Genomic DNA, 27113 nt, shown 5'->3' on the forward strand with positions numbered 1-27113 from the left:
CAGGTTAAGAACCCGAGGGGCTTGGTGACCGGCAGCTTTAGATGGCGTTTGCTGCCCTCTGCTGGATGCCTACGGGACTACCCAAACCTGGTTTCAGTGTTGGGGGCTCACTCTTAACTCTGGGCTATTTCTCTTGAAGCAGCCAAGCAAACCTGGAGGAAATCATTTAAATATAAGAGAGCAAACGCCGAGGGGTCGGATCAGGGCACCGTGATGAGCGAATACACTGCAGGGTCTGGGCTTAAGCCTCTAGTCCCCACCTGCAGGGGGAGCTTTGCCAGTGGCAGCAGGACGCAGATGTCTGCTCTCCCCCTTATCCGTTTCTCTCTGTCCCTTAAAAACAGGGATCACTGCAAGCAAACACCAGGCCTCATCAGTAACACTGGTGGCCATATATATTGTTATACAACCGCTTTATTACTTGGGGGAATTAATGCTTTACAGTCAACGGTAAATAGCTTGTACATTCATGACATCTCCCAGTTTTCCACAGAACAATACAACCCCCACTAGGTCCTCCTCTGCCATCCTGTTCCAGGACCTGAACCCTCCCCTCCCCACACCAGAGTCCTTGACTTTGGTGCAGCGCGCGCACACACGCACACGCATGCACACGCACGCACACACACACACACACACACATGCACACTTTTTTTTTTCTTCCCCTCCAGGGTTATTGCTGGGCTCAGTGCCTGCACCATGAATCCACTGCTCCTGGAGGCCATTTTCACCCTTCTGCTGCCCTTGTTGTTGTTGTAGCCTTGTTGTGGTTATTATTGTTATTGTTGATGTCGTTCGTTGTTGGATAGGACAGAGAGAAATGGAGAGAGGAGGGGAAGACAGAGAGAGAGAGAGAGAGAAAGACACCTGCAGACCTGCTTCACTGCCTGTGAAGCGACGCCCTTTTTTTAAAAAAAAAATTATTTATTCCCTTTTATTGCCCTTGTTGTAGTTATTATTATTGTCGTTGTTGGATAGGACAGAGAGACATGGAGAGAGGAGGGGAAGACAGAGAGGGGGAGAGAAAGACAGACACCTGCAGACCTGCTTCACCGCCTGTGAAGCGACGCCCCTGCAGGTGGGGAGCCGGGGTTCGAACCGGGATCCTCACGCCGGTCCTTGTGCTTTGCGCCACCTGCTCAAACAAATATTTTTTAAAAAAATTTAGGGGTCGGGTGGGGGTATCGCATAATGCTTATGGAAAGAGACTTTCATGCCTGAAGCTCTCAAGTCCCAGGTTCAATCCCCCACACTGCCATAAGCCAGAGTTTGAACAGTGCTCTGGTGAAAAAAAAAAAAATTAAGGGGCCAGGCGGGGCGCACCTGGTCAAGCGCTCACATGACAGCGCACAAGGCCCCGGGTTCAAGCCCCTGGTCCCCACCTGCAGGGGGAAAGCTTCACAAGTGAAGCAGGGCCGCAGGTGTCTCTGTCTCTCTCCTCCTGCCCTCTCAATGTCTCTGTCTCTATACCACAATAAATAAATAAGAAATATTTAAACACCTTATCCACTACCCCTGGCAAAGAGAGACACCTGCAGCCCTGCTCCACCACTGCCCCATGTAGGTGGGGGTCGGAAGTTCGAACCCGAATCTTCTCGGTGGAAACTCGAGCACTACACCGGCTGTTGCTGCTCCGGACGGAGACCCGCAGCCCGGCGGCTCCGCGCACACGTGTACTGCCAGGGCGCCCGGCGGAGCACAGTGAGGGGGAGGGGAGGGAGAGATCTCGCGAGGGGTTGAAATCTCGGGCTCTGGTTGGACGGAAGGCTACAATCGTGGCCGCCCATTTCCAATCTCCGCGGGTGTTCTGCGCATGCGTTCCGGCGCCGGCGCGGCCTGATTGGCTACAGTTCGGTTGGTCTGCGCATGCTTGCGGCGCCGGCGCGGCCTGATTGGCTGCCGTCGGCTGACTTTGCGCGTGCTTCCTTTTCGCGCGCACTGGAGTTGTGTTGCTCCTCAGCTTCCGTTGTCTCTAGCACGTCTCCATCCGGGCCCGGGCCCTTGTTCCCTGATCTCAGAATGTTCCCGGAACTCAACAACCTTCTCAACACCGCTCCTGACAAGGCGGAGCAGGTAAGATGTCGCCTGGCCGGGCAGCGGGCGGGTTCCGGGAGCTCGGCGGAAGGCCACAGCCGTGGTGAAACGCGCGCAACGCGCGTGTGACGTCACGGGCCCGCGGGCTCCTGGGAATTGTAGTTCTCGGGGCGGCCCAGTCGCATTTTTTAAAACATGTATTTTTCCCCTTCTAGATGTATTTATCTCATATTTATTATTGGATAGAGACAAATAGAGAGGGGGAGATAGGGAGAGAGACAGAGACACCTGCAGCCCTGCTTCACTTGTGAAGCTTTCCCCCCTGCAGGTGGGGACCAGGGGCTTGAACCCGGGGCCTTGTGCGCTGTCATGTGAGCGCTTGACCAGGTACGCCCTCTCCTGACCCCATATTCATTCCGCGGAGGCCACATGTGCCCTTTAAGGACCCAGGAGCCAGAGTGGGCACGTGGGTGTCCCCGGGTGCCAGCTCACTGGGTCACGTGCGGTCCTGAGGCCGGAGAGTTGAGCCCACTAGCTTTGTCTCCTTTCTTTTTAAAAACTATTCATGTATTCGGCTGGAGAAACACTATAATGCTTATGCTGAAAGTCTTTCCTGACTGAGGCACCAAAGGTTCCAGGTTCAATCCCCAGTATCACCCTAAGCCAGAGCTGAGCAGTGCTCGTGTGTGTGTGTGTGTGTGTGTGTGTGTGTGTATGTGTGTGTGTGTGTGTGTGTGTATGTGTGTGTGTGTATGTGTGTGTGTGTGTGTGTGTGTGTATGTGTGTGTGTGTATGTGTGTGTGTGTGTGTGTATGTGTGTGTGTGTATGTGTGTGTGTGTGTGTATGTGTGTGTGTGTGTGTGTGTGTGTGTGTGTGTATGTAGACAGAGAGAAAAAATGAGCATGAGTGAGAACCAGACCTCACTCTGCTACATGTGATGCCAGGGACTGATCTCAAGGACCTCATGCTTGAGAGTCCAAAACTTGATCCACGGTCACCTCCCTGGACTAACCGTTGGTTCATCTCCCTTTGGCCCTGAAGCATCCAGGCAGGTGCAGTGACCGTGACACCAGTCCTGCCATTCTGTCTCCTCCGTCCTCTTTCTCACATCCTGGGCTACCTTAAAATTTCACCAAGGAGGGGAGTCGGGCGGTAGGTAGCGCAGCGGGTTAAGCGCACGTGGCACAAGGATCCCAGTTCGAGCCCCCAGCTCCCCGCCTGCAGGGGAGTCACTTCCCAGGCGGTGAAGCAGGTCTGCAGGTGTCTGTCTTTCTCTCCCCATCTCTGTCTTCCCCTCCTCTCTCCATTTCTCCCTGTCCTATCCAACAACAGCCATGACAACAATAACAATAAATACAACAAGGGCAACAACAAAAAGCAGTGGGGAAAATGGCCTCCAGTGCAGGCACTGAGCCCCAGTGATAACCCTGGAGGGAAAAGAAAAAAAAAAAATTCACCCAGGAAAGTATTTGGCTTATTTTGTAACGTCCGTTTTCCTAATGGAGTGGTGAAGGAGCCTTGCCGCTGCTGTGCTGGTGAAACCTTCGCAGGGGCTGTCAGCAGATAGAGTGCTGGAGGGAGGGTGTCTCGGTTGCCCAGCCGCTCTGGCCCATCCTCTGCATGGCGCCGGCTGCCGGATCCGCTCCTTGAGGTCTCTCCACAGTTGTCTGCCAGGGCCGAGGGAGGGAAGAGCATCGACACTAGGGCAGCGGCCCGGAGTGACAGCAGCAGCCCCAGCGCCACAGAGAACTGGGCGGCATCAGAGAGAGAGCTCGCAGTGCAGGCTTCTTTCTTGTCACTCCTGTTCCCAGGTTTGAACTCCCGGGAGGTGGTGTGGCGTGGCGCTTCCTCTCTCTGCCTGGCCGGGGGGCGGGCGGGGGGGAGCAGCCTGGGGTGGTGAAATCACACATGTGCTGGCCTGGCTCAAAGAAAGGGAAGGAAAGGAAGAATGGAAAGAAGGAAGGGAGAGAAGAGAAGGAGAGAGAGAAAAGGAAACGGCAGCACTGGAGGGAAAATCCCAAGTCTGATAGCGCGGGGAAGGCCACAGCGGCGCGCAGCCTGACACCGCTCGCTCCTGACCTTCTGTTGCGGACAAAGACCCCGAGATGGTGGGAGCAGGGAAGTCAGGCACCTCCGACACCATCTTTGAAGGTCTTTGCGGGGCTCTGCCTGAAGAAAGTAGTCAGGGCTACTGCAAACGTGTTTTCCTTTCGCGCAAGGGCGGGAGTAAGGGTCCCGGTTCGAGCCCCCGGCTCCCCACCTGCAGGGGAGTCGCTTCCCAGGCGGTGAAGCAGGTCTGCAGGTGTCTGTCTTTCTCTCCCCCTCTCCGTCTTCCCCTCCTCTCTCCATTTCTCTCTGTTCTGTCTAACAATGATGACATCAATAACAACAATAATAACCACAACAACGATGAAAAACAAGGGCAACAAAAGGGAAAACAAATAAATAAGTAAATCCTTTAAAAATTTTTAAGTAGAAATAGGTATAGGTGTGATTTAGAAAGAAAGAGAAGGCAGGACCATATTAAAAAAGGGCAAATACACACACACACACACACACACACACACACACACACACATATATATATATATATATTTATAGAAACAGTACCCCATATCTGTGACTTAGGGAGAACCACTGCAGTTTCCAGTGGAGGGAATGGGAGTGCAGAGCTCTGCTGGTGGGAACAGTGTGGAATTAGATCCCTATTATGTTATGATTTTGTAGATCACTAATAAAAAATGTTAAAGCCAAAGGGGGGGGAAAGAATGTATTTTAAAACTGAAAAAAAATTAAAAATTTTTTTTTCAGTACTTCTCAGCTCTGACTTGTGATGTTGGAATCTTTGGTGCCTCAGGCTTTAAAGTCTTTTTTTTTAATTTTTTTTTATAACTGTTACCCTATCTCCTCTGTTCAAGACATAAATAATTCTTTAAAAAATGTACTCTGTTGTCCTAAGTCATATGGGGGAGAAAATAAATAAAAAATATACTCTTGAAGTGTTTGGGTTTGGGTGTGTAAATACATTCAGCTGACCTCTCTAGGGAGTGTAACTCAACTTTTCCTGTTCCTTTTAATTTTCAGGGGAGATTGACTCTACTCTGTGATGCCAGGACTGATGGCAGTTTCCTTGTACATCACTTTCTCTCCTTCTACCTCAGAGGTATGGGGCCTGCTGATGGTCTGGAGAGGAAACTTAAGGTGTGGGGAGGGGAAGAAGGAAAGGGGGGCACGTGGTGGGGCACCTGGTTGAGTGCACGTGTTACAGTGTAAGGACATGGGTTCAAGCCCCCGGTTCCCACCAGTGGTGGTGAGATAGTGCTGCAGGTATCTCTCTCTATCTCCCCCTTCCCATCTCAATTTCATTTTCCTTTCTTTTTCAAAATATTTAATTTATTTATTCATGAAAAATGATAGAGAGAGAAAGGAAGAGAGAGAGAATCATCACTGTGGCACATGTGCTGCTGGGGATTGAACTCAGGACCTCACACTGGAAAGCTCAATGCTTTATCCACTGCACCACCCCCTAAACCACAAACCACTCTTTGTCTTTTCTTTTCTTTTCTTTTCTTTTCTTTTCTTTTCTTTTCTTTTCTTTTCTTTTCTTTTCTTTCTTTTTTACCAGGGCACTGCTCAGCTCTGGCTTATGGTGGTGTGGGAGATTGAACCTGAGATTTTGGAGCCTCTGGCATGAGTCTCTTTGCAGAACCATTATGCTATCTGCCCCTGCACCCCCTCTTGATTTCTGGCTGTCTCAATCCAATAAATAAATAAAGATAATAAATAATTTTTAAAAAAGAGAGAAAGAACCCATTTGAGAAAGTAGTGGGGATAATATTAATCAACTGGTTAATTGGTATTTGGGTGGCCAGTGACTATTCATTTAGGTCAGAGGTTACTGGACTGTCTTGTTGTTCCTGCTCTGCCGAGGAGTGCCATGCGCTCACTGTATGTGTGTCTTAGCCGAGGAGTGCCATGCGCTCACTGTATGTGTGTCTTAGCCGAGGAGTGCCATGCACTCACTGTATGTATGTGTGTCTTAGCCGAGGAGTGCCATGCGCTCACTGTATGTGTGTCTTAGTCGTCCCTTGCCCCCCCCCCCCCCAATAATGTGTAGCCTCCTGATCTAGTTACTCCTCAATTCTTGCATGCATGTCTTGAGGTCTCTGGGCACATGACCCATTGAGATGTTGCCCTCCCAATAGACTCCTTCTTTCTCTCTTTCTTTCTGTGTCTCTCTCTTTCTTTCCTTTCTTCTTCTTTTTTTTTTAAGAAGTAATTTCTTTTTTTTTTAGTTTTTTTACACTTAATTAATTTATTTTTTTTGTTGCCCTTGTTGTTTTTCATTGTTGTTGTAGTTGTTATTGTTGATGTTGTTGTTGTTAGATAGGACAGAGAGAAATGGAGAGAGGAGGGGAAGACAGAGAGGGGGAGAGAAAGACAGACACCTGCAGACCTGCTTCACCGCCTGTGAAGCGACTCCCCAGCAGGTGGGGAGCCGGGGCCTCGAACCAGGATCCTTAAACCAGTCCTGCGCATTGCGCCACGTGTGCTTAACCCACTGTGCCACCGCCCGACTCCCTCCCTTTTTTTAATGTTTATTTCCTTTTGTTGCTATTGTTGTTTTATTGTTGTAGTTATTATTGTTGTTGTTATTGGTGCCGTTGTTGTTGGATAGAACAGAGAGAAATGGAGGGAGGAATGAAGAGGGGGGAAGGCAGAGAGGGGGAGAGAAAGATAGATACCTGCAGACCTGCTTCACCGCCTGTGAATCGACTCCCCTGCAGGTGGGGAGCTGGGGGCTCGAACTGGGACCCTTACACCAGTCCTTGCGCTTTGCGCCACGTGCGCTTAACCTGCTGTGCTACCACCCGACTCCCTCTTTCCTTCTTTCTTTCTGTGAATCTTTTTTTAAATCTTTATTTATTGGATAGAGATAGCCAGAAATCTAGAGGGAAGGGGGAGAGAGACAGAAACCTACAGTGCTGCTTCACCGCTTACAAAACTTTCCCCCTGCAGGCGGGGCCTCGGGTCTTGAACCTGAGTCCTTGCACATTGTGACATGTGCACTCTACCAGGTATACTACCATCTGCCAAGTCCCCCACCCCCACCCCCCAAAGATGCTTTCTAAAGAACACAGGGAAGTTGTGGGAGTAGATAGCATAATGGTTATGCAAAGATATTCTCATGCCTGAGGCTCTAGAGTCTCAAGTTCAGTGCCCTGCACCACAATAAGTCAGAGCTGAGCAGTGCTCTGGTTAAAGAAAGGAAGAAAAACAGCATGTCCTCTACAGTATCCCTGTGGACGAAAATAGCCAACTGAAAAACTACTCAGATTGTTTTTGACACTTGCTGAGCCAGACCAGGGTGCTGAGGAGGCCCTTAGCACTCATCAGTTCCAGTGATTTACAGCTTTGAAAGTTACTGCCAGTGGTTTGGGAGGTGGCACAGTGATAAAGCCTTGGTCTCTCAAGCATGAGGTCCCGAGTTCAATCCCTGGCAGCACATGTGCCAGAGTGATATCTGGTTCTTTCTCTCTCCTTTTGTCTTTCTCATAAATAAATAAAATCTTGAAAGAAAGAAAGAAAGAAAGAAAGAAAGTTAGTTCCTGTCTGTTTTGAGATGCTGTGATTTCCAACATAGGGTGAGCAAGAGAGTCTTTAATAGTATCAATATGCCCAGTAGGATGCCTACTGCATCTTTGTGCTTCCTCAATATACTTTTGGATATACAAAAATTAATGGAGGGAAGGGGTAGATAGCATAATGGTTATGCAAAGAGACTCTCATGCCTCAGACTCTGAAATCCCTGGTTCAGTCCCCTGCACCACCATGAGCCAGAGATGAACAGTGCTCTGGTAAAAATCATCATCGTCATCAGTGGGCTAGAGAGAGAGCTCACTGGGTAGGGTAGGAGCCTTGCCATGCATGGGACCCAGGTGCAAGCCCTAACCCACATGGGTGTGGCACAGCGCCCGGGAAGCTTATGCTGTGGTCTCTTTCTGGCCCCATCTGAATGAAGAAGCACTCTGGGAGCAGTGATATCAGACAGGTGTGAGACGCTGGCTTCACACACATCCTGAGAAGAATCTTGTGCCTCCGTGTTACTCTGCACAAGGACCTGAGTTTAATCCCCAGCCCCACCTGTAGGGGAGAAGCCTCATGAGCAGTGAAGCAGTGCTGCAGGTGTCTCTTTCTGCCTATCTCCTCTCCCCTCACCTCTCAGTTTCTCTCTGTCCTGTAAAAAAAATTAAATTTAAAGAAAAAAAGCCACTGGGAGCAGCAAATTCACGGTGTAGGCACCAAGCCCCAGTAGTGACTCTAGTTCTAGTGGCAATAAAACAGCAAGAAAGAAATAAAGAATAAAGAAAAAAGTGGGAGTCGGGCAGTAGCGCAGCGGGTTAAGTACAGGTGATGCAAAGTGCAAGGTCCAGCATAAGGATCCCGGTTCAAGCCCCCAGCTCCCCACCTGCTGGGGAGTCGCTTCACAGGCGGTGAAGCAGGTCTGCAGGTGTCTGTCTTTCTCTCCCCCTCTGTGTCTTCCCCTCCTCTCTCCATTTCTCTCTGTCCTATCCAACAATGACGACATCAGTAACTACAACAATAAAACAACAAAAGCAACAAAAGGGAATAAATAAATATTTTTAAAAGAAAAGAAAAACAACCAGAAAAAAAGAAAATAAAAAATAAAAGTGTTTATATATACTAGTACCAGAAAAACACAATTTGGGAAAACTGTACAGTTTATTTTTTTATTGTCTTAATCCAATTTATTTAACTAGAATAAAATGAGGTACCTAGTGCTACAGCTAACAGAAGCACATCTCAGAGTCAGCGAAATGAGGTACAACTGGCTTATTGGGTAAATTCAGGGGAAGAGAAGAGAACTGAAAAGAAAGGGAAAGTATGGGGGTCGGGCGGTTAAGCGCAGGTGGCGCAAAGCGCAGGGACCAGCGTAAGGATCCTAGTTCGAGCCCTGGCTCCCCACCTGCAGGGGAGTCGCTTCCCAGGCGGTGAAGCAGGTCTGCAGGTGTCTGTCTTTCTCTCCCCCTCTCTGTCTTCCCCTCCTCTCTCCATTTCTCTCTGTCCTATCCAACAACGAACAACATCAACAATGGCAATAATTATAACCACAACGAGGCTACAACAACAAGGGCGACAAAAAGGGAGAAAAAATGGCCTCCAGGAGCGGTGGATTCATGATGCAGGCACTGAGCCCCAGCAATAACCCTGGAGGGAAGAAAAAAAAAAAAAAAGAAAGGGAAACTACATCCCCAAAGGATGGGGGCCAAGCTGGGAAAGAAAGAAAGTGCACTGGGAGGTGGTACGGCAGGTCAAACATTATCCCCCTCCCCACTATACCACGTTTACATTTTAGTTATTTTGGGTATGACAAATTTGAGGGGAGGGAGAGAAAGACACCTACAGCACTGCTTCATGACACATGAAGCTTCCCTGCCGCAGGGGAGACAGGAAGCCTGAGCCTGGGTCCTTGGTGCAGTGTGATGTGTGTGCTCTGCAAGGCCCGCCACCACCTGGAGTGACACTCTCAAGCAGGAGTCCCAAGTTTGATCCCCGGCATCACATATGCCAGAATGTTATCCTGAGTCTTTCTCCCTCTCCCTCTTTCATAAATAAAAAAGTTAAACCGGATATGAAAAAGTGCATCTGAGACTCAAAGTGGGTATGTTGTCTTGCAAGGCCTTTGCACCTCTAAACCTGGTTCAGAGCTTTTGTTCTTAGGGCTGTGGGAGACCTGACATTAGTTGCACGCAGGAGTGGTTTTGAAACGCATTTGCTTTGTTTTCCAGCTAACTGTAAAGTCTGCTTTGTGGCCCTCATCCAGTCCTTCAGTCATTACAATATCGTGGCACAGAAACTGGTAAATATCTTAATAGTTTTCTCATGTTTATTTGGGACTGGGAGGTAGCTTACCTGAGTGTGTGTGTGTGTGTGTGTGTGTGTGTGTGTGTGAGAGTGCGCCACACGTGTGTGAGCGTGGTCTGAGATGGAACTGCCCTGTGAGGGTGGAGAGCTTAGCAAAGGAAGGATGAAGGAAGTGGCAGGTGCTCCCCGTACCACGCACAAGGCTCTGTGCGGATCAAGCTCTGAGCCTCAAGCCTGTGAGTCCCACAACATGCCCGCTGCACCGTCTCCTACTTATTGTACAAGCCTGAAATAAGTACAAGCCTGAAAGAGCTGTGCTTAGACAGTGCTGGGGTTTGAACCCAGGGCCTCACACATGCAAACCCTGCACTCTGCCCACTGAGCCACCTCCCCAGCCATGATAAATACTCTTCGTCTGTGTTATGAGATCCTGAGTGTGTGGCTTCCCCGTGTGGGTCAGCAGAGGGTCAGCAGAGGCAGGACTCTGGAAAGCACGGCGATCCTCAGGCTGTGACCTGCGGAGCCAAGGCAACACTCTTCCTGCTTTATTGATCAGATCTGATGCACATCAGTCGATTCCCACCCGCTGATTATGAACTGGATACGTTTCCTCTTTCTCACTCTGGGCTTTGATCTTGACCCGTTTGGCTTCAAGGTCACGCTTGGTCTGCTACCAGGCTGGGTGCCTCCCATCATGTTTACCGGAGTTTGGGTTGGGACCCAAAGGTAGGGAGAGACACTTTTGCCACTAGCTCTTGCCTTATTCTCGCTTGCCCCGATCTCCTCAGATGCAGTAGGCAGAATAAGATGGACAAAAGGCTGGTGAGACCCTGCTCTAGTCTGGACCATTACCAGTGACCTGACAGGGAGAGAGAGAGAGAGAGAGAGAGAGAGACACTGTAGCACTACCCTGCCACTTGTGACGCTTTCCCCTGTGTGATGCTTCCATGTGGCGGTGGAAGGCATGAGCTCAAGTCCTTGAGTGTGGTGTAGTGTCTGCTCTACCCACTGAGCTACCTCCCAGACCCTGGGCTGCATTCCCTATTGCTTATGGTGATGCTGGTGGAGCTCAGAACCTCAGACATGAAATGCTTTTTTGGATAACTGTAAACTTTCTCTGTTGTTAGCCCTTCGATTACAGTCCTTTTCTTTCCTTCCTTTTTAAATTTTTTTTTTAAATGGGGGCAGAGAAATTAAGAGGAAGGAAGGGAGAGATAGAGAGAAAGAGAGAGAGATACTTGTAGCACTGCTTCACCACTGTGAAGAGAAGGAAGCCCAAGTGAGTATTGGGAATTGAACCAGGAACCTCAGACTTGCAAGCCCAGTGCTCTATCAGCTGAGCCATTTCTCTGGTTGCTGCCTGTCTGACTCCCCCCCTTTCTTCACCTTTCCCTCCCCTCCCCAGACCTGCTTCCGCCCTGCAGGTGGGTGCGGGAGCCTGGACCGAGTCTTTATGCATGGTAATGTGTGCCCCCGCCTGGCCCTGTCTTTCTCTTTCTATCTGAAAAAGTTGCTCCAGAATGGTGAACTGCTGGTGGTGACAAAAATAGAAGAAAGGAAACGCACAGTACTATTGTATATCACAAGACCTAGGACCCTAGAAAATTGAGTAGACAAACAAAAGTGCCTTTATTGCCACCAGGCTTATTTCTGGGGGCTTGATGCCTGCACGGCAGATCCACTGCTCCTAGCCACCATTTTCCCTTTTATTTAAAAGTTGTGGGTTTTTTTTTTTTTGTAATTTGATAGGACAGAGAGAAATTGAGAGTTGAGGGAGAGATAGAGCGAGTGACACCTGCAGCCCTGCTTGGCCACTATTGAAGCTCCCCCACCCCCCGCCCCGTGGTGGAGACTTGAACCTGGGTTCTTGCCTATAGCAGTGTGTATGTGTGCCACCACCTCGCCCCAAGCATGTATGTTTTTAAATAATGTGACGATTGCAGGGGCCAAGAGATAGCTCATCTGGGTAGAGTACACACCCCTGGGTATTGTCTGGGAGCAACATGGCAGGGAGCTTCACCGATGGTGTAGTGGTGCTGTGGTGTCTTTTCTTCTGCTCTCTCCCTATCTCTCAGCATCTATCTGGGGGAAAAATTGTCTCTGCTGAGGGCAGAGGGATTGTGCAGATGTGAAGCCCCAGCAAAGCCCTGGCTGCAAATAAAGGTAACAAGTAAGTAGTATGACAGTTGTCAGCACATATCTGAAACAGAATGGGCTGTGGCGGGGAGACTTAGGCCTGAGCAGTGGGCAGCACCCACCGTCCAGTGCGCCGTGTGCACCCTCGCGGGTCAGGGTCTTGCTGCTCAGGTGGGGGTTCCCCTGCCACGCACGGTCACTCTTTGTTGTGTTTAGGGTGTCAGCCTGACCGCAGCGCGGGACCGGGGACAGCTCGTGTTTCTTGAGGGTCTCAAGTCCTCGGTGGAGGTCTTCTTCCAGACTCCGGAGGAACCACACCCTCTGCAGTTTCTCAGGTCAGTCAGCCTGCAGCACAGCCCAGATGTGCAAACCTGGTAGAGCCAAGCCAGGTGGGGAGGTGTGTGTGTAGCTGTGTCTGTGTGTGCATGTTTGGGAGCCAAAGGCTCGTACGTGTGCCATTTCACCATTCTTGGACTTTCAGAGAGGGAGAGAAAGAGAGAGAGAGAAAGATGCCACAGCGCGGGGCTTCCCTTGGTGCCATGGCATTCCCTTGTGGTGCTGGGGCTAAAAGTGCCCTCCACGTGACAGGCAGACTGCACGCCCTACACACACAGCGCACACTTGTCCTCTCTCTGTCTCTCAGCCCCCAGGGTTGCTATGTGATTCCTTCTCTCCAGTTAGTGCTAGGCTAGAGCCAACTCAGGAGCCAGCCCATGACTAACTGTCACCAGAGGATGTGTGCCTGCTCCGAGCAGGGTTCAGCAGTGCAGACCACAGAGACCATGTGTCCTGCAAACCGTGAACAGTAGTCAGTATTGGCCCATGAGATAAAAGCGGCCAGCGGCTAGTGTGGTATCGTGAAATTGATTGTCTCGATTCCTGTCTCTGCTGAGTGCCAGTCACAGACAGACAGCTCTGTGCAGATGCCCGCTGCTGGCTTCCCCCACCAGGGAGGACTCCACACTGGCCCTTTTCCTACGACCTGTCTCTCTGACTGCCGCATGCAGTGGTTGGTGGCAGTGTGGGTAACAGAGCTCGGTACCTGCCCGCCCTGTGTGTGCCCTCGCAGATGGATCTAACATCGTCGAACCTGATGGCTCCATCTGACTGATGGGGCTGTGGCCCCTCAGCCCAGGTTGTGGGGAGTTGCCGCGTTGCTCATGGGGCCCAGTTCTAGTGTGGCACCTGCCAGACCCTGCACTCCTGGGCTTTATGAGCCCCCACCTGACATGATGGCAGGCTGCTGCTGTGCACAGCACTGGGGGGACCAGGTGACTGGCCTAGCTCGAGTCAGAAACAGAGTGAGTGGCCTGGGAGGCGGCACAGAGCACAAGGTGTCAGACTCTCAAGCATAAAGCCCTGTGTTCAGTCTCCGGCATCGTGTGTGCCAGTATGATGGTCTGGTTCTCTCTCTTCGGCTGTCTCCCATTGACATGCATGTATGTATATGTAATTTGCATGTGTGTGATCAATAGTAGGTTACAAGACTTGGGGTTACAGGAAATAGCTCCACACCTCACCCACCACCAGAGCTCTGTGTCCCCACCCTCCCAGTGCTAGCCACCGTAGTCCTCACAAAGTCTTAGAGACAGTTTGTTTCTCCTCCTTGTTATTCTTATTGGATAGAGACAGAGAAATTGAGAGGAGGCCAGAGAGGGAAAGAGACACCTACAGCCCTGCTTCACCACTCCTGAAGCTATTCCCCACAGGTGGGGACCAGGGACTTGAACCTGGGTCCTTACACACTGTAATATGTGCACTTAACCAGATTCATTACCACCTGGCCCCCCGCTGTTTCTACTTTTAAATTTTATTCATTTTATATTTACGTCTTTATTTCAGAAATTAAATATATTCGACATTTCATAATATTAACATATAGTATTAATAATATAATTAACAAAATATATATAATAAATAATAAACACAGGGTCGGGGAGACTGCATAATGGTTGTGCAAACAGACTCTCATGCCTGAGATTCCAAAGTCCCAGATTCAGTCCCCCACACTGCCATTAGCCAGAGCCGAACAGTGCTCTGGTAAGAATAAAATAATGATGATGATAATATTTTTAAACAAACAAGTTGAATCTAGTACATACATAGGTATTTAAGGCTGTTTCTCTGCACCACTAAGACACCTAGATTCCTGTTTTGCTTTTTCTACCCAGCTACGGCCTCCTGGAAAGGCTTCTTTGTATCCCCAACCCAACTCATCTTCAGGTGCCTCATACTCTTCTCTGAGACTCGTATCTCTTAAGAATCCAGAACTCAGCGGGAGTCGGGTGGTAACGCAACGGGTTAAGCGCATGTGGTGCAAAGCACAGGGACCAGCGTAAGGATCCCGGTTCGAGCCCCTGGCTCCCCACCTGCAGGGGAGTCACCTCACAGGCGGTGAAGCAGGTCTGCAGGTGTCTTCCTTTCTCTCTCCCTCTGTCTCCCCTCCTCTCTTGATTTCTCTCTGTCCTATCCAACAACGACAACAACAAGGGCAACAAAAGGGAATGAGTAAATAAATATATATTAAAAAAACAAAAGGAACCCAGAACTGTCATCTTTGTGCGCTCCCCACCCTAGGTTTCTGGCATGTGGTAGGCCCCGAGGAGTGTCTCTGCAGTCAGACTGTGACGCCTCGGTCTTCAGGACTGTGGTCGACAGCTGTGGTTTTAGCCTCCCTGCAGGCCTCTGCTGTGATGTTGTTCACTACCAGCACGACACTGATAGAGAATAAGCCCTCTGGTGTCTTTACTTTGTGTCCCAGGGAAGCCAAGGCTGGCAACCTGCAGCCTCTGTATGAGTTTGTGCGGACGGCCCTGACTCCCGGGGATGACGGGGAAGCTGCATGGAGGTGCCCGGTGCTGCTGGTGGACGACCTCAGTGTGCTGCTGAGCCTGGGCCTGGGGGCGGTGGCCGTGCTGGACTGGATGCAGTACTGCAGAGCCACCGTGTGCTGCCAGCTGAAGGTACTCACTTGCGTGCAGGCCTCCCTCTGAGGGCCCAGGCAGGCCAGGCCTCACCTGCCATGACCGTCTTGTTGATTTGCTGTCGTGGGGCTGGTCCTGGGGGTTGCGGCTGCCGTGCCAGCTCTGCCGCTTTGCAGACAGGTCAGGTCCTGGAGCAAGTCACTACCTCTGGGTTTTGGTGCTCAGCTGAGACTGCAGGGACAAACACAACATAAACTTAAGCACAGCTGCTTGAAACATTGTGAGGTGCCTTAAATAAAATGGTGAGGTGGGGTGGGGGCGGTAGCGTAGCAGGTTCAGAGCAAGGACCGGCGTACGGATCCTGGTTCCAGCCCCTGGTTCCAGCCCCTGGCTCCCCACCTGCAGAGGAGTCGCTTCACAGGCGGTGAAGCAGGTCTGCAGGTGTCTGTCTTTCTCTTCCCCCTTTGTCTCTCCTCCTCTCTTGATTTCTCTCTGTCCTATCCAGCAACAACAGCAATGACAACAGTGATAATGACAACAAAAAGGGTAACAAGGGCAACAAAAGGGTCAAAAAATGGCCTCCAGGAACTGTGGATTCATAGTGCAGGCACTGAGTCCAGCAATAACCCTGGAGACAAAAAAAAAAAAAATGGTGAGGTATAATAAATTATAGAATATAGCCAATAAAAGTTACAGCAATGTAAAATTAGGAGACACAGATTTTACCAAAAGGAGATTTGTCTTTTTCATTTTATTCTTTTGCTGCCAGGATTACTGATGGGACACCTGCTTGATTTCACTATTTCTGTTGAACTCTCCTTTATTATTTTCAGTGAGGATGAGAGACAAGGAGGGACACCGTTCACGTGCAGCTCCTTCCATGTGGCCTTCAGGAGCTCAAACTCTCAGGTCTTTGAGCATGAGTGGTAAAGTGTATGTTCTGCTGGGCAAGCTATTTCCTGGCCTGTTACTGTTATTATTTAAAAACATGTTTAAAGGGGGCCAGGCGGTGACATACCCAGTTGAGCATACCTGTTATCATGTTCAAGTACCCAGGTTTGAGTCCCCACTTCCCACCTACAGGGTGGGGGAGCTTCATGAGCAGTGTAGCAACTCTGCAGGTGTCTCTCGTCTCTCTCCCTATCTACCCCACCATTCTCAATTTCTTTCTTTCTCTCTCTCTTTTTTTTTTTTGCCTTCAGGGTTATTGCTGGGGCTCAGTGCCTGCAATACAAACCCACTCCTTCTGAAGGCCATTTTTTCCATTTTGTTGTTGTTGTCATTGTCATTGTTATTGTGGTCATTGCTCTTGGACAGGACAGAGAGAAATGGAGAGAGGAGGGAAGACAGAGAGGGGGAGAGGGGGAAAGAAAGACAGACACCTGCAGACCTGCTTCACTGCTTGTGAAGCAACCTCCCTGCAGGTGAGAAGCCAGGGGCTCGAACCAGGGTCCTTACACTGGTTCTTGCACTTTGCACCATGTGTACTTAACCCGCTGCGCCACCACCTGGGCCCCATGCAACCACTCTCAATTTCTCTCTGTCGTATCAAATTAAAAATAGATATTAAAAAGAAAAAATGGCTGCCAGGAGAGGTGGGTTCTTTATTCAGGCACTAAGCCCCACTCATAAACCTGGTGGCAATAAAAGAAAAAAAAATAATAAAAGGTTTATTTATTTGAGAGTGAGAGCCAGAGCATCACTCTGGTGCATGTAGTGCTGGGGATCCAACTCAGACCCTTGTGCTTGAGGGTCCGACAATTTATCCACTGAGCTACCATAGATACCATGCTATCTGCTATCATTATGAAAAATTTCTATTTTGCTGTACCCCAGACTATGCTAAATAAAGAAATTAAAGTGGTCTGGGAGGTGGCGCGGATAAAGCATTGGACTTTCAAGCATGAGGTCCTGAGTTCAATCCCTGGCAGCACATGTACCAGAGTGATGTCTGGTTCTTTCTCTCTCTCCTGTCTTTCTCATGAATAAATGAATAAATTCTTTAAAAAAAATAAAGAAATTTAATAATAATAGTAGGTCACTTATAAAATAGGAATGTCTGTGGGTCCTGCCTCACAGGACCCCAGTTGTAAGAACTAAGTGAAGTGAAGCCTTTCACATGCCAGCACGGTGTGTGACTTGAGGTGACTGTCTTCAGGGCTGGTGGTGTAGCTGCCAGGAGCCCTCGGGAGAGGTGAGCGGGTGGCTTGGCCAGGCTGTGACACTGCTCTACCACATGTGAAGCTTCCCTTTTGCATGGTGCGTCCACGTGGTCGCTGAGGACTTGAATCCCCTCTTCACATCTGGTAAAATAGGCACTTTACCGAACGAGCTGTCTCCCACCCCCACGGAAGCACTTTCTTTTTTTTTTTTGAGATGTTTATTGATTTTTCTTTTTTTTTTTTCTTTAAGAAAGGATTAATTAACAAAACCATAAGGTAGGAGGGGTACAACTCCGCACAATTCCCACCACCCAATCTCCATAACCCACCCCCTCCCCTGATAGCTTTCCCATTCTCTATCCCTCTGGGAGCATGCAGAAGGTAGAAGGTCTGGCTTCTGTAATTGCTTCTCCACTGAACATGGGCGTTGACTGGTCGGTCCATACTCCCATTCTGCCTCTCTCTTTCCCTAGTAGGGTGTGTCTCTGGGGAAGCTGAGCTCCAGGACACATGGGTGGGGTCTTCAATCCAGGGAAGCCTGGCCAGCATCCTGGTGGCATCTGGAACCTGGTGATTGAAAAGAGAGTTAACATAGGAAGCCAAACAAATTGTTGAGCAATCATGGACCCAAAGCTTGGAATAGTGGAGAGGAAGTGTTAGGGAGGTACTCACTGCAAACTCTAGTGTACTTCTGCTTTCAGGTATATATTTTGCAGTAGTTTATGGATACGTGTGAACATATGCTCTCTCTCACAGAAACTGGTGTATATCTAGGTTATGGGAGTTTGTTAGAAAGTGAACCACCTGAGATGAAATTAGAGTGTACTATAAAAGGAAAGGTCTCACCCGAGTAATGAAGCTGAAGGGTTGTCATTCCACACGTGAAGTCTCTGGACATAGTCTGAGGTGAAGCATGTTGAGGTGGCAATCGTTGCGTTGGTTAGGTTGTGATCGGCGGATGCAATATTATTTGGTTTGGATTGGGAGACGCATACAGGAAAGTGGGCCCTATCCAAGGGTTCCAGGACTGGGGGAAGTAGGGGCTCTATAGTGGAGATGTGAGGTTCTTGCTGTCTTAGGGTTCAAAAAGACAATCGATAGTTAATGTTATCATCACATTATTTGGTAATTGGGTTAACTTTGAAAAGTCCTTTTGTTAGGGTTTGCTGTACAGTATCCAGTATCTTGTATATAGCTGTGCTATTGGATGCTTCTGATCTACTTGGTCTAGGCTTTTGAGAGAGTCTGCATATCAAATACACAGCCTATATATTAAAGATTCAGTTTGTGTTTTGAAAAACTTTGAGACATACAATTGATTTTCCCCCTCTCATATTAATTAATTACTGATTTATATGTGTACATTTTGCTAGGAGTGTACATAAACACCATTCCCACCACCAAAAGACTGTGACCCATCCCTCACACCCACTCCCACCCCCCGGAAGCACTTTCTAATGGCGTCACAGAAGACCAAATACTAGCCTGGCTTTAGGCGAATTGAGGTAGCCAGCAGATCAGCCGTACTCATGGCTCAGTGGGTGACTTGCATGAAGGTCCTGTGTCCCAGGCCCCTTTGTCTTTCCCACAAAGGGGGTGTTTGCAGGGCTTCAGGGAAGCCGCTCTGTGACAACACAGCACGTGCAGGGGGGTGGAGACCTGGAACCCAGTGCACGAGCTTGGCGTCCCTTCCAGTCGTGAGCAGACCCCCATCTGTGTCTCTGTCACAGGGAAACATAGTGGCCCTCGTACATGACAGGGAAGACACGGAGGACGAGGAGAATGACATCCTGCTGAACGGCCTTAGTCACCAGAGTCACCTGATCCTGCGGACAGAGGGCCTGGCCACCGGCTTCTGCAGGGATGTGCACGGACAAGTGCGTAGGGCTGGGACTGGGGGTGTCGGGTCACTTGCCTCTGTGCCAGCGCATGCCAGTTCCCAAGGGCTGCCTGGTTGGGGAGTCTTGAGGTAGAAGGGAAGTCTCCATAATTAGGAGAGTGCGAGCCAGAGTCTGTCCCAGATGTGCTCAGCCCCATGCACTGGGGCAGGGCCCCCTTTGTGAACAAAGAGACTGCTGCCCGAAATAGACTCCAGGAGTTCCAGTCAGCAGGCCTCCTTGGCGGGACTGTTCAGGACAATACTGTTCCTTTTAACTAGAGACTTGGAGGCCCCAAGTCGCTGCTAAGCTGCTGCCTCTGACCAGAGCATTTGTAGTACCCGGGCAGAATCCAGGCGCTGCCCTTTGAGGGAGGTCAGGTTCTTCTTCTTTTGAGGCGCTGTCATGGTTCTCTGCCCCCTGAAACTTCTCTTTCAGAGCCACCCCAAAGCCTCCATCACCCCTTCTGTATTAACTTCATACTAACTCCTCATCGGGCTGCTTGGAGTTTTGACCCAGAGCCATTCAGAAAAGCAAGAGAGGAAAGTAAATCTGAAGGCCCAGAAATGCTGTGGGCACAGCATGAGGAGATGGTTCTGATGGGCAGCTTGTGCAGGTCTTTCTTTCTCCCCTCTGTCTCCCTGCCCCTCTCAGATTTCTCTGTTCTGTCAGATAAAGCGGAGAAAATGTCCAGCTTTCCTGAGCCTCTGAACTGAATTACAAGTCGCTGTTCTCCTCCCCCTGCCCTTCCCTCTGTCCTTCCTCTTCCCTCTTCTGTTGGTTATCATTCTTCCTCCTCCTCCTCCTCCTCCTCCATGTACCTAACTCGGAGACAGAACAAGAACACCAAGGCATCCCTCTGGCACATGTAATGCTGGGGATTGAAGTCAGTACCTTGTGCTTTTAGGTCCAATGCTCTGGTCACTGCACTACTTCCTGGTCTGCTGAAGGTACAGTTTCTAACATGATTTTAAAAATTAGATCATAAGGACCAAATGATGCATGGGAAAAAGACTAAAGGCACATAAACATTTAATGGTATTTCTATGGATGACTTCTTTCTTTCCCTTGCCTTTCTATTTTTTGTAATGAGCAAATGCCACTGCTGTGAGGGCGGGAACCGTGACTTTTCAGTAGGCTGACAGGAAGCTTTGTATTAGAAGCCTCTTTATCACTGCCTGGCCTGTATGGCTGCTCTGAGAGAGGCCTCAGCTGAAGAGACAGGGAGGCAGGTAGAGCTTGGGTGGGGCAGGCTTGGGCGGGGGAGTGACTCCCTCGTTCTTCTTGTTGCTGTAGCTGCAGATTCGGTGGAGACAGCCCACAACCCAGCGGGACCGGAGCCTCACTTATCAGTACAAGATACAGGACAAGAACGTGTCCTTTTTTGCTAAAGGACTGGCTCCTGCTGTTCTGTGACCTGACTGAAGGCCGCTGAGACGGACAGTTTGGGATGTGGAAGATGAAAGGACTGAGCAGGGACGGGTCATCACCCCCTCGCAGCGCATCATGGGTCACTCGGTCAGCTTTGCTGTGACTGGTTTGGGCCTTTGTTCCCCGGACCCTCTTCAGAAAATGCAGCGAGGAGCCTGCAGTTCTGCCTCTGTTGAGAGTTGCCACACGTTGAACCTGGTGAAGGGGCTTTCGGAGCCTCCGTGCTTTAGCCCCAACGGCTGACTGCTTCACTGGCCACACCTTTCAGGGTCAGTGTGAGTGTGAGTGGCTGTCTGGGGTGACAGGCAGAGGATGACCGTCATAAAGTTCTCATATCAAAAAGCCATATAGTTTGGAATTTCTCTTGTCTGGGGTCTGAGGTGTGTGATGAAGTGTGTGGTAAGGTGTGTTCTTCTGTGATCAGAAGGTGACTTTGAACAAGTGAATCTGTGGCCATGTGGCCTGCAGTTAATGGAGGGAAGTATTGGAGTTTCTGTGGGCCTGAGAGTCAAGAAGGAAAGAACCAAGTCTGAGTTTCCCCCCTTATGCTCACCTCGGTTGAGAGAGACTTACCAAGAGGTTATCTTCTCAGACCTCCATCCAAAGATGGGGGTGGTTCTCCCTAAGCTCTATCAGGCTTACACATGTTCCCAACATCTCCTCCTAATTACTTTAATTAATGAACAGTGTTTATGGATCAATGTCAGAGCATTTCTTTCCTCTAAAGGAATACGAGTGTAAGGGTGAACTGAGACCCTTTGTACTGTAACATGTGTAATGTCATGTATGTGTTTCTTGAGGAATTGCAATAGGACTGCAATAGCTAGCAAAGGGCCTAGGAGAGGCAGAAGCCAAGCAGTTAAAGGAGAAGAGAACCAGGAGTTAGTACCAAAAGAGGAAAAGGAATTCTTAATATCACGGCTAAGTTTGTGCAAGATATAACATTTCAGTTTTACAAATCTAATTTCATTTACGAAAGAAACAACATTTTTCTAGACAAAGATTGCACTATTTAGCATAAATCAAGACCAAACCATGGCAGTTCTGGAGTACCACCTTGGCAAGGGAGTTCATCTGTCTCTGGAGAGGCTCCAAGCTGTCAGAGGTAAAGTCAACGGACTGTTGAAGCTGATTTTCAGTGTGTCCAGCAGCATAGACAGATTGTCCCAAAGTCCACCAGCAAGTCTAAGGGGAGCAGTCAGTCAATGTGATGTCTAGGGGAAGAAACACAGCACGTCTGGTCCTCTGGTGGTCGTCAGCACCAGCTGATGAAATTCTTCTTCTTCATAGAGGGTCAGCTGTGGAACAAGTGAAACTAGCAGGCAAGGACCAGGTAGAGAACTGACACGAAAATATAGGGTGGTTTTGCACCAAAACTCAAACACAGGAGGTGCATACACATTAGAAGTCAAGGTGAGGTTCCTTGAACATTGAGGAACATTGGGAGAAAAGTGAGAGGTCAATAAACATGTAAGGATGAAGTCAGAACCAATGGATTCTGTATAAAGAGGAATTGAAGTCAGAGGTGGTAGGTCAGCAGAAAGAGAATTGGGTAGGGTGGTGAGGTTAGCTGGAGTATATACTGGCATGGTGTCCTTTATGGTAAGGACTTGCCAACAGGGACTCTGTGGATTTTGCAAGAGCAGTAATCGCATCCACCATAATAAAAGGAAAACAAACATGGACATCCAGCAATGAAAAAAGAAAAAAAAATATGTCTCTATGACTGGAAAAGTGGGTGGCTTTGTCAATGAGATATAATAAATGGACATTTCGAATTTTTGTAAATATTACGAAGGTTTAGTATAGTTACTTCATTGACACTTTAGCCAACTGAATACTGGGGGGTGCATTCCCCTTCTTTTTTTTATTAATTGAGCTTTTAATGTTCTAAAGGAAACAAAAATACATGGAATGGATATATCGGAGAGTATATGGCTCATAAGGGTTTTGAACTTTTTTCTGTTTGAGCTGTAGTCCACATAAATTTAGAAAAAGTACCAAATGAGAAAAAAAAAATGTTTTTGTTTACCAAACATGGGCAGGTGAGTTACATCAATCTGCCAGAGAGCATTGGCTTTTATCAATGGGGATTAGTCTTAAAATTCTGAATAGCAGGATCTTAATTAAACAATGCAGGAGCCAGTAAGGTGCTCTCACTATGGCAGGTCAAGCGTTAAAATTTTAAGAGGCTTGTAAAAAAATGAGAGAAAAATTTTAGGATATGAGTGACTTTAGGAGTCATCACACACCCATAGATCAAAAAAAAAAAAAAGAAAAATGTTTAGTTTTAAATCTTACCATATGAGCAGTCAGTTCTTCATGTGTAGATTGTACCTATAATTATTTACTTAAGAGAAAATAACGTCTACCAAGTTAGAAGTTTAATGGTTAGAATTGGCTTGAGTTCCTTCATATGATTTTAGAAGGCTCTTTATTAAAATATACCAGTATGTTATAGAAAGTCAATACCTAATGTGTTGACAGGATAAAATGCTTACTTTTTTTTTAAATTACTTAAACAATTTTAAACTTAGTTTGTTAGGATCTTTGCTTATCACAAAGCTTATCACACCCTTAGGGCAGCTATAAACAAGGGTGGGTACACAACTTAATTGATCTTTCACTTAAAAAGCTAAGATAAACCTCATAGCTTAAATGTTCAAAAATAAATTTTTACTGTTACATTTCTTTTAGATGACAATTTTACACTAAATAATTTTGTTGAATCACATCTGCCGAATAAAAAAAAAAAATTATCAGGCCAGGGATATCATGTTTAACCCTTTTTTCCTGGCAAGGCCACTGCTCTACCCTGACTGGGTTATTAGAAAGCCAGTCCAAGCATGGAATTTGTTACAAACAGTGGCAGTTGGTATTGGGGTGCTGGTAAGATTTAGAATTCTCATAAGAGTGAGAGAGACTGCAGAGGCGTCTTACCATGCCTAGAGATCTCGGAAAATCTCTAACTAATGAATTGATGCTGATATTAGCTATAAGAAGGACGAAACTGTCTTATATTCTAATCTGGTAAAGGTGTGCCAACTCTACGAGTTGGGATCTTTAAAATCACATTCAGCTTAACTAAATCTTATTTAAAACTTAAAACAAAATCCAGTTATTTTTAGAGGGTTAACACACATTAGTGAAAACAGGGTTAGCACACAGACTTAAAACAGACATTTTTGGTGAAAAGAAAATTTTTCCTTTGAAAAGTGGTTTTTGAATTTCTGGCTCACAGCCACTACCCCTGCCCCGCCCCCAGGAGGGGTGGGTGTGGCTAGAGGAATGATTGACTGAAGTCTTTGCCAATCTGTGGAGCAGGAGCTCTGTGATGTCATTGGCTGCGTGGATGGAACAGGCGGGCTTAGTTTACTGCCGCACAGGGAGAAAAATTTTTGGAAGTTTCTTTTCTGGGCTAAGGTACATTTTAGATTTTTAAAGAAACAAATCATTAAATTTCTATCAAAAGTGTGTGCTGGTTCTCTGATTAATAACTTTTAAGTTAGAGAGAACGTCTTGTTTGATTTCTTTCTTTCTTTCTTTAAAGAATAGCTTGCTAGCCAAATAAGATCTCACTCAGAACTGGTTTAACGCTTTCTGAGACCTCTGGCTGCTACAAATAAGCTTTATCTTTTGCGTTTTCCTTTTAAGCAGTAAATAGCAGTTTTAAGACCATGCCTAGGTCCAATTTAATGTCTGATTGACTCAGAAATTAGGTGAGGGTATAGAACAAAACGCCACAGAAGTGGGAGAGGAAAAATTAGGTCAGACTTGCTAAGATTAAACAGGGGAAGGACACTCAGTTTCTCAGAGCCTGGCCAGGGTTCTGATCTGCTGAGGTTCCTTCTCTGCGTCTACTCCACGAGCTTCCCTGGAGCGTGAAGGAGAGAAAGATCACAGGGACTCAAACGAGAGCCTTGGGGTTACCTTCCGATGTACTTTGGTACTGCTTCTTGATTTCCTGGAGTCACAATCCCCATCCTCTCGGTTGGGCTAGCATTTTTTTCAACCGGGTGAAGCACATGATGCCTGATGGGCCGATTTTTTCTCTTGGGGTTGGGAAATTCTGCCCCACACTCTGGGCGCCAGATTTCATGGTATCTCTCTCTCTCTCCGGCGGGGTGGTCTCCAGGGGAAAGGTAACGGGCTGGTTCTTTCTCGCTCACGACAGGGGTGACACGAAGTAAAAGACACCAGGGGTCTCTTATTGTGCCTATAATCTGAGTCCTAGAATCCCAGAATCCTAAAGTCCGTTCATTAGCAAAGTGGACATGAGTTAAATAGAAAAGCAATGAAGTTAATTATTGTTGAAATATGAGAGAAATTACAGGTTTCTTAACGGTCAGCATGCCCCTAAGGTGGGCTGGTATGACAGGAATTGATGAGATACAAGACAGTTATTCTCCATGATGCAAGCAACTTAATTATCCAAAGGTATTTGAGAGAAGCATAGGGGTTAAACCCGTAGGGTGAGACAGAGAGAAGATGAATATCAAAAAGCCATATAGTTTGGAATTTCTCTTGTCTGGGGTCTGAGGTGTGTGATGAAGTGTGTGGTAAGGTGTGTTCTTCTGTGATCAGAAGGTGACTTTGAATAAGTGAATCTGCGGCCATGTGGCCTGCAGTTAATGGAGGGAAGTACTGGGGTTTCTGTGGGCCTGAGAGTCAAGAAGGAAAGAACCAAGTCTGAGTTTCCCCCCTTATGCTCACCTCGGTTGAGAGAGACTTACCAAGAGGTTATCTTCTTAGACCTCCATCCAAAGATGGGGGTGGTTCTCCCTAAGCTCTATCAGGCTTACACATGTTCCCAACAGTGGTGCGGGGGCTTGAACCTGGAACTTTGGAGTCTGAGGCATGAGAATCTCTGCAGAACCATTATGCTGTCTACCCCCACCCCTCATTTAATTTTCTTTTTTTAAAGTTAATTTACTTATTTAAAAAAGGAGACATTTACAAAACCGTAGGATAGGAGGAATACCACTCCACACAATTCCCACCACTCGATCTCCATATCCCATCCCTTCCCCTTATAGCTTTCCCATTCTCTATCCCTCTGGGAGCATGGACCCAGGGTCATAGTGGGTTGCAGAAGCGTGGGAGGTCTGGCTTCTGTAATTGCTTCCCCGCTGAACATGGGGGTTGACTGGTGGGTCCATACTCCCAGTCTGCCTCTCTCTTTCCCTAGTAGGGTGGGTCTCTGGGGAACCGGAGCTCCAGGACACATTGGTGGGTCCTCATTTAATTTTCTACACGATGCAAAGGATATGTTATTGTGGTCCGGGGGTGACGCAATGGATGAAGCATTGAACTCTGCAGCAGGAGGTCCTGAGTTCAATCCCTGGCAGCACGTGTACCAGAGTGATGTCTGGTTCTTTCTCTCCTCCAATCCCTCCCATTAATAAATGAAAATGTTTTTCCCAGCAGTGAGGAGAAGAGCGTATGGAGGTTCGGACAGTGCAGGCTGTGGGCAGCAGATGGCTGACTCTAAAGTCCACCCGTGTTGTCTGCGCCTCCTGGGAGCCAGAGGCAGAATCCTGCCTGGTTCACAGCTTTGACTTTTTTTTTTTTAATTTGATAGGACAAAGAAATAAGAGAGACGGGGGAGGGGGAGGGAGAGAAAGATATTACCATGTACAAAGACCCAAGTTTGAGGCTCCAGCTTCCCACCTGCAGTGGGGTCACTTCACAAGTGGTGAAGCAGGTCTGCAGGTGTCTCTTTCTCTCTCCCTCTCTATTTCTCCCACCCATCTCAACTTCTCTCTATCCTATCAAGTAAAAACAGAAAGGAAAAGAAAAATGGCCACTGGGAGCAGTGGATTCATAGTGTCAGCACCGAGTCCCAGTAATAACCCTGGTGGCATTAGAGGGAGAGGGAGAGAGAGAGATCCCTGCATCACTGCTTAACTGCTTATGAAGCTTTCTCCCTGAAGTTGGGGAGAAATCTGGAACCCCTTGGCTGCACTTCTGCTGCACTAGCTCCCTGGTGATACAGGGCGTAATCGTGTTGTTCTGCTTTGCTCTGTTTTGTAGAATGAGCAAAAAGAGAGTGCAGCACCTAGACTTCCTTTGATGTGTGTTGGGACCATGTATAAGCCTGATAGAGCTTAGGGAGAACCACCCCCATCTTTGGATGGAGGTCTGAGAAGATAACCTCTTGGTAAGTCTCTCTCAACCGAGGTGAGCATAAGGGGGGAAACTCAGACTTGGTTCTTTCCTTCTTGACTCTCAGGCCCACAGAAACCCCAGTACTTCCCTCCATTAACTGCAGGCCACATGGCCGCAGATTCACTTATTCAAAGTCACCTTCTGATCACAGAAGAACACACCTTACCACACACTTCATCACACACCTCAGACCCCAGACAAGAGAAATTCCAAACTATATGGCCTTTTGATATCCATCTTCTCTGTCTCACCCTACGGGTTTAACCCCTATGCTTCTCTCAAATACCTTTGGATAATTAAGTTGCTTGCATCATGGAGAATAACTGTCTTGTATCTCATCAATTCCTGTCATACCAGCCCCCTACCTTAGGGGCATGCCGACCGTTAAGAAACCTGTAATTTCTGACATATTTCAACAGTAATATTCCCTTCATTGCTTTTCTATTTAACTCATGTCCACTTTGCTAATAAACGGATTCTAGGCATGCTAAGA

The 27113-nt window shown here is 48.0% G+C and overlaps 1 protein-coding gene across 3 annotated transcripts; it reads left to right on the forward strand.

Annotated features, from left to right (window-relative positions):
- The first annotated feature begins 1763 nt into the window (after positions 1 to 1763).
- On the forward strand, positions 1764 to 20798 carry ELP6 (elongator acetyltransferase complex subunit 6). Of its 3 annotated transcripts, XM_060204754.1 has the most exons (8): positions 1764 to 2073; positions 5120 to 5198; positions 9847 to 9917; positions 12275 to 12393; positions 14820 to 15021; positions 18875 to 19021; positions 19929 to 19971; positions 20318 to 20798. In XM_060204754.1, exons 1-8 carry the CDS (start codon positions 1867 to 1869, stop codon positions 20410 to 20412), a joined length of 963 nt encoding a protein of 320 aa, XP_060060737.1. In that variant the 5' UTR covers positions 1764 to 1866; the 3' UTR covers positions 20413 to 20798. The 3 variants fall into 3 exon arrangements, with proteins under 3 accessions (XP_060060737.1, XP_007534035.2, XP_060060738.1); XM_007533973.3 differs by lacking the exon at positions 19929 to 19971 and having other exon boundaries at positions 1787 to 2073; XM_060204755.1 differs by lacking the exons at positions 1764 to 2073; positions 9847 to 9917; positions 19929 to 19971 and having other exon boundaries at positions 5142 to 5198.
- Positions 20799 to 27113: the final 6315 nt, after the last annotated feature.

Source organism: Erinaceus europaeus, chromosome 12 (assembly GCF_950295315.1).
Source record: "Erinaceus europaeus chromosome 12, mEriEur2.1, whole genome shotgun sequence".
In the NCBI taxonomy this organism is placed as follows: Eukaryota; Metazoa; Chordata; class Mammalia; order Eulipotyphla; family Erinaceidae; genus Erinaceus; species Erinaceus europaeus.